This window comes from Podarcis liolepis (genome assembly GCF_965112155.1).
Source record: "Podarcis liolepis genome assembly, chromosome: 17".
Lineage (NCBI taxonomy): Eukaryota > Metazoa > Chordata > Lepidosauria > Squamata > Lacertidae > Podarcis > Podarcis liolepis.
In genome coordinates, this window is record NC_139571.1 from 3,123,333 (window position 1) to 3,129,938 (window position 6,606).

General features: G+C 46.1%; 1 protein-coding gene across 1 annotated transcript; it reads right to left on the bottom strand.

The window, feature by feature from the left end:
• Nucleotides 1-75: 75 nt before the first annotated feature.
• On the bottom strand, nt 76-4,522 carry TMEM187 (transmembrane protein 187). The gene is made up of 3 exons (XM_083482389.1): nt 4,413-4,522; nt 2,473-4,249; nt 76-444 (listed from the first exon to the last, which is right to left on the bottom strand). The coding sequence occupies exon 2, from the start codon at nt 4,136-4,138 to the stop codon at nt 3,299-3,301; it is 840 nt and encodes a 279-aa protein (XP_083338515.1). The 5' UTR covers nt 4,139-4,249; nt 4,413-4,522; the 3' UTR covers nt 76-444; nt 2,473-3,298.
• Between the last annotated feature and the right edge of the window lie 2,084 nt (nt 4,523-6,606).

Genomic DNA, 6,606 nt, shown 5'->3' on the forward strand with positions numbered 1-6,606 from the left:
GGTATTAGGCTGAACAGCCAGCCTCTTAGGATATGGCAGTTTGTGACAAGGGAGAAGGAGAAAAACCATTTTCCCCCATGTTCTCAGTGTGCTGTGAATTCTGCCTGCCTTCCTCTTCCTACTTTTCCAGGATGAGAAGATGAGACAGTCACAAAGGAAGAAGATGGAAGCCAAAATCCCAAATAGGATGGTGCAGACAGTTGCTTATTCTCTCTTTCTGACCCCTTTAAAGTGTGTCAAAGCAAGGGTAAAGAGGTGTCTGTAGGTGCTGCAGGTGGCCAGAGTCATGATTAAGAGTTGCTTGTATTTCCCCTGGTCTCTCTCCATGCAGAGCTGGCAGTGGAGCAGTCAGTTGTAGCACCAGCAAGCTGCCCAACTGAATCTGCATGGTGGGCTGGCATGCTGAAACATTTTGCTGCCTGAATCAGAAAAGCCAAAGGGCAGCTGCTTCATTCTAGAGTGGCACAGGACACACTGGAGACCTTTGCCTCTCTCACTCACTAGACAAATGTATAATGATCTTATTTATCCTATTTGGTTTTTCTGTATAGTCTGATCTATGAAGCATCAGTTGCGGGCCATGGTGGGAATTCATGGAGTGGCTCCAGTGCCATTCTGAGAGCCCAGATACTGGTGAACTGCTTTATATGTGAGTTCCTGAATAGTTTGAATCTAATCACTTCACATAAAACCTAATTTGCAGTCATATGCTATCTGCTGCTTGGACATTGTGGGGGATGATGCAAGTGACATGATTAGAGGATGAATCCAGACAAGTTTGAAGTAATTTATTTTGACTTGGGAGAGGACAAGGAGGACAGGAAAACCAGGATCTTGCTGGTGTCTCACAGCAATAAAAAGTCTATGTTCCCTGGCTGTTCAGCCATGCCTAACAAATCGGGTTGTCAAAAATGCGTTTGTGGCTGGTCTTAAAAGTTACTGTGGAACAACAGGGAAAATGTGGTCTCTGGTAGACAGAGCCCTAAACTTGCTGTGAATAGGATCATGGGAAATGTCAATTCTGCACAAGAGCATAAGAGCCTGCTGGGTCAGGCCAAGGAGCCATCTAGTCCAGCCTCCTGTTCTCCCAGTGGCCAACCAGGTGCCTGTGGGAAACCAGCAAGCGGAACCTGAGCACAAGAGCATCTCTCCTCTTCTGTGGTTTCCAGCAGCTGGTATCGGGAAGCCTTGCTGCCTCCATCCTGGCTAGTCACGGAGAGCCCTCTGCTCCTTGAATTTGTCTAATCCTCTTTTACAGCCATCCAAGTCAATGGTCATCGCTGCCTCCTGGGGGAGCAAGTTCCATAGTCTACACACTGTATGAAGTACTTTTTAAAAATCTGTCTTGAGTCTTCCAGCATTCAACTTCACTGGATGTTCCTAATGAGCTCCAGTGTTATGAAGAGGAGAAAAACCTCTCTCTATCCCCTTTCTCCCTCCATGCATAATTGTATAAACTTTGATCATGTCGCCTCTTACTCACCTTTTCTCTAAAAAGTTCCAAATGCTGAAGTCTTTCTTCATTCCACTGATCATTTGGGTGGGTTTGTTTTTTGTTTTTAAACTCTTCCAAATACTTCTGCATGTGGCAGTAATGAAAAGGGCAAATGCTAAGGTTGGAATTATTGGAAACAGGATTGGAAATAAAATAATAAAGGTTAGCCATAAAAGAATATACGATAATAATGTAGGCCCAGAGTTGCAGAGGTGTGAATGGCAATTGCTTTATCTCAACCCAAGGGATCCTTAGAGGTGAGAAGATGACTAGCAACCAATAAACTCCGTCATCCAGAGGTGCCCATAGTTGTCTAGCGCAGGGGTCAGCAAACGTTTTCAGCAGGAGACTGTCCCTCAGATCTTGTGGGGGGCCGGACTATATTTTTTTGGGGGGGGAGGGAAGGAACAAATTCCACAAATAAGGCAGAGATGCATTTTAAATAAAAGCACACATTCTACTCATGTAAAAACATGCTGATTCCTGGACTGTCCGCGGGCCGAATTTAGAAGGTGATTGGGCTGGATCCAGCCCCCGGGCCTTAGGTTGCCTACTAAGGCAACCATTATAGCACTGACTTGGTACTATTTTCAAAGCTCAAAAGTACTGCTTTGGACTTACAGGGCCTGGACCCACCTTTCTATGGAGATTGGGAGTACAAAGGTGAAGATTGTTGGGGGAGATAGCAGATCCTAGAAGTACTTGGTAAGAAAGAAAAAGAAAAGCCTCTCACTAAATAAACTCCAGAGCAGGAATACTGACCTCTTTCCCATCTATTTCCCAAACTTATTTATTATGCCTTTATTGGTGTCAGGCTTTCTATCCTCTACAGCACTGGAAAAGGAAAAATGTGTCCTCATAAAACAGTGGTCTAAAGGGGAGGGTGCATTTTCTGGGAGATTATCCCTTGAAAGCCATATGCCAACTAAAGGCATGCGTGCACACAGACACACACACACACACACACAGATTGCCACCAGTATTGTTTATGGAGAATCTCAAGTGAGAGAAAAATAATGTGGAGCAGTGATCTTTTAATCCCCCCCCCCTCGTTCACCTGTGTGAAAGCAGGCTGAGGGTGGCACAAACTTAGGCCAGAGGTTAAATTCTGGTGCCTGACGGCCCTTTGAGACCATCACCTCCCTGATACTCCATCACAGCTTTTCAAATCAACAGCACACCTTCCTGATAGTACTATGTGTGTATGTACGTACACACACACACATTATCTCTGTGTGTGTATATGTAGAGAGAGAGGTGTGATTTGGGTGTTTTAATAAGTGCCTCATTGCCTGCCCTGACACTCTGTGGAGGTTGGTCCATAGGGGCAAATAGGGCTCTGGCCTAGCAACTTCAGCCTTCGATTCCTCCAAGCCCACCTGCCTTTACTTGCAATCAGTCTAGAGGGTGTTTCTGGCTGCCACCTTCCTCCTTGGTCTCAGTGCTGCCCTTGTAGAACTAGCAGGCTGGCACTAGAATCAATGAGCTCTGTTTCTACCTACTGCTTCCCTATCTCCCTGTCTTCTGCCCTGCCAGTCCCAGTGGACACCAGCCTCCGCAGCTGAGACCTTTCTACTTGGGCAGGAAATAAACAGAACAAGCAACACTGTAGAAAGAGGTCCTTACCAACACCCCTGCCGGCCCTCTTGCACATGAAGTGAGGCTGGAGAAGTTTCTGTATGCAGCTTTTTATTTCAGATCCAGCAATTAAAAACCCCTCTGCCATTGCAGCCATAGCTAATGTTATGTACTTTGACTGTTAAGTTTATTTTAAAAATTGGCATGTGACGATTGTGGACTAATTCACTGAGACCAGAGCTGGCGCCTGCTCAGCTGGGTCAAAAAGAGGAAGGCAAAATGGAACTGCAGCACATCGCAGATCTTCGACCAAAAGTGGCCAGTAAGCCGGCGGAAGGGTGCCCATTGTGCCAGCTCCTGGTCCCACAGCTTGAGGCTCACAAAGCCCAGGCAAGAGACCAATCCTAGCACCAGGATCCAAGCCGACCGGGCATTACCCAAATGCCTCTGCGCCTTCAGTGCTCTCCAAACAATTATAAATATATGTCCACTCAATGCCAGCTCAAAGCCTTGGGGGTGAAGCAATGCCAGAACATAGCTCGCCAGTGAAGCTGCTTCCATGGCCAGGAAAGTGCCTGGTTGCCACCCGTGCTCCAGAAAGTGACACCAGACAACACCCCAAGCAAAAATTGGCAATGTCAACCACTGATCTAAGACAGCGGCCCAGTGATGCTGTGTCCAGAGTCGCACCCATTGTACAGGCCCATATGCCAGCGCCATAAGGGCAAAGACCTCCTGGAGGTAGCCTGCCTGCCCTCTCTCATCACCTGAAGGCAGCCAGTGCCAGCCCAGAAAGATGTAGGCCAAGTTGACTAAACAATTGGCAGGCATAGCCAGTACGGGAGGCAATCCTGACACAGTTGGTTCAGCATAGTACTTGTACCCAACTTCCGTGTGAACACCGTCAAAGACTCCTGAAGCCACAAGTCCCACACACAGCAGGAGACCTCCAGACACCAGCAAGAGTGGTTCTCTGCCTCCTGGTTTCCTCACAGTCCTTTCCGAAGTTCTGGAGGATTCTTCCTGAATGACGGCTGAACTACAGCAACTGTTCTGCTGTGACATGTTGCTTGCTTTGGCAAAAGCCTCCCAAATGCAAGTCACAGGTGGTGAGAGGCAGGCTTCCGAGCCTGGTGTTTTCCTATCCCAGTGTGGACTTTGATTCTCCTTCCCCTACTAACAGCACAAAAAAGGCGGAGTGAATGGGCATTCATGACCAAGAGGGACAGCTGTGCTCTTATCTGGCAAGTTTAATGTATTATTGGCCTTTTCTCTTCTTCACTCCACCCCTCCCCTTTCCCCCCAGAGCAGAGATTGGTGCCTGTGTAGAACTACTTACATGCATAGGCCCTGTCTGTTTCCTTGGCAGCCGCTCCAGTCACGCTGCTTCCAGTGAATGTGGTTATGAAACAGCTGCAGCGGCAGGATTGGCTGCTGGTGACATCACGGCACAGCGGGGGTGAGGTTGCTTCCTTCCCAAGGTCTTGTGTTTTGTAACCATGGGGACAGCAGCTGCCAGCCTCTCGGTGGTCCCTTGGGTTAGGCCTGCAAGACATCCTGTAGCTGGATCTTTACCGCAGAGGCATTGCTCCCACCGCCTTTAAAAGAACCTCTACAGCACCCGTGTCAGTTCTTCAAAAACGACATAATGCAAAACAACCCACCACACAAGAAGTACCGAGTCTAAATATCATTCAGGAAGTGTTTGGTTATCAAGTTTCTTTGGATATGAGGGCAGTATTAATGAGGAATGTTATTTATTATATTTATAGCTTACCTTTCCGCCAAGAAGCTAAAGGCAGTTTGCATTTTATCCTTGCAACAGCCCCATGAAGCAGGTTAGGTACAGGAAGAAGGTGGCTGGCCTAGAGTCGCCCAGGCAGCTTCAGGGCTGAGAGCAGCAATTTGAACCAGGGCGAGTGGCTCCCTAACAGTTTCTCCCCTGGACCTCTGAAAAACTGCTGAGGGTCTTAATGATTTTTCTGTAGCAACTGTAATGCGCTTTGCTAGATGCTGCATGGTTTTTAATTCTGTTTTCGTTGCTTCTTTTACTTATTATGTACAGTGTTCTATTTATTCTATTCCACAGAAGTCAAATTGTAGTGTAATAAAATAAGAAATAAAAGCAATAAAAATGCAATTTAAACTCATTATGAATATTTAACACAATGGATGTGTGGTCTTCCATTTTCAGTCACAAATCTAGAGACATGCAGTGGACCACCTGAATGAAGCTTGCGGGTAACAGTTTGGAAACCTCTGAACTAGAGTCTTTCTAGCTCCAATGTGTGACACACTGGCTCTCTTAGTTTAGGACATGTCCCTTTAAATGTGCAGTTTAAAGGGTCCTTTAAATGAGAGAAGGAATGAATTTTTAAGTCTTTTAAACAAATATATTCATATTTTAATTCATCATTAACAAAAAGGGAAGGGAAAACGAGAAGCATCTGGCTGAAATCCTGTACCCAGTTTCCTGGAAGTAAGCCCTATGCAACTAAATGGGACATAGTTACATCTATAAGATGTTGATCTTATAACTATTATAACATATTCTTCAACATCTGTCATGACTCTTTTAACCGATGAACATGTCCAAAATATCACCAAAATCTGTTTCTCAGCAGTCCTAGTTTTAAGATAGCCAGCCTTTCCCCCCATTAAACCTACATCCCAACCAGCTCTGGATTACTGGAATGCAGTGGTACCTCGAGTTAAGAACTTAATTTGTTCTGGAGGTCCGTTCTTAACCTGATGTACCACTTTAGCTAATGGGGCCTCCCGCTGCTGGTGCGCGATTTCTGTTCTCATCCTGAAGCAAAGTTCTTAACCCGAGGTACTATTTCTGGGTTAGCAAAGTCTGTAACCTGAAGCGTCTGCAACCTGAGGTACCACTGTAGTCACAACTTTCCCCGTGCTTTTGTTAGACAGATCTTTGTTGCTAATTAGAAAAGCATGTTGTTCACAAGTTATATATTTTGAAAGGTGTCCTTTGGCTGCAGAAGTCAAGCCCGTGCACCACAAAACCATTGTCAATGCGCTTTCGGGGGAGGGGGCACCTTGAGTGAAAGGGATGCAACAGAACTGGAAAGTATTGCACTGTGTGGGGGGCACACGACAAAAGTGTGTTCACACCATGACAAATATGAATAAAATACTACATGTGTTTAAACCCCCAAGGATGGTAACATACAGAGATTTGTGACTTTCTGATTAATGTTCATTAATCATTGCTGTTTGTCAGATGGAATAATCCCCCTCTCCTCCCCGGCTCACTCTTCAGGGGGTTCTCTTGACCCTCCAGAGCAGATCTGTGGGAGGCCGGGAAAGTCTACTTGCATTAGCCAATGTTATTGTGCAGGCTTCCACTAGTGAACCGGGTATAAGCCCCAGGTTTTTTCAACTTTGTTGAAAATTATTTCACTTTCCCTATAAAATAGAATGGGGACTCTGTAGCCCCCCAGATCCCCTTGGACCCCAACTTCCATCACCCCAGATAGCATGGCCAGCACTCAAAGAAGATGGGAGTTGTAGTC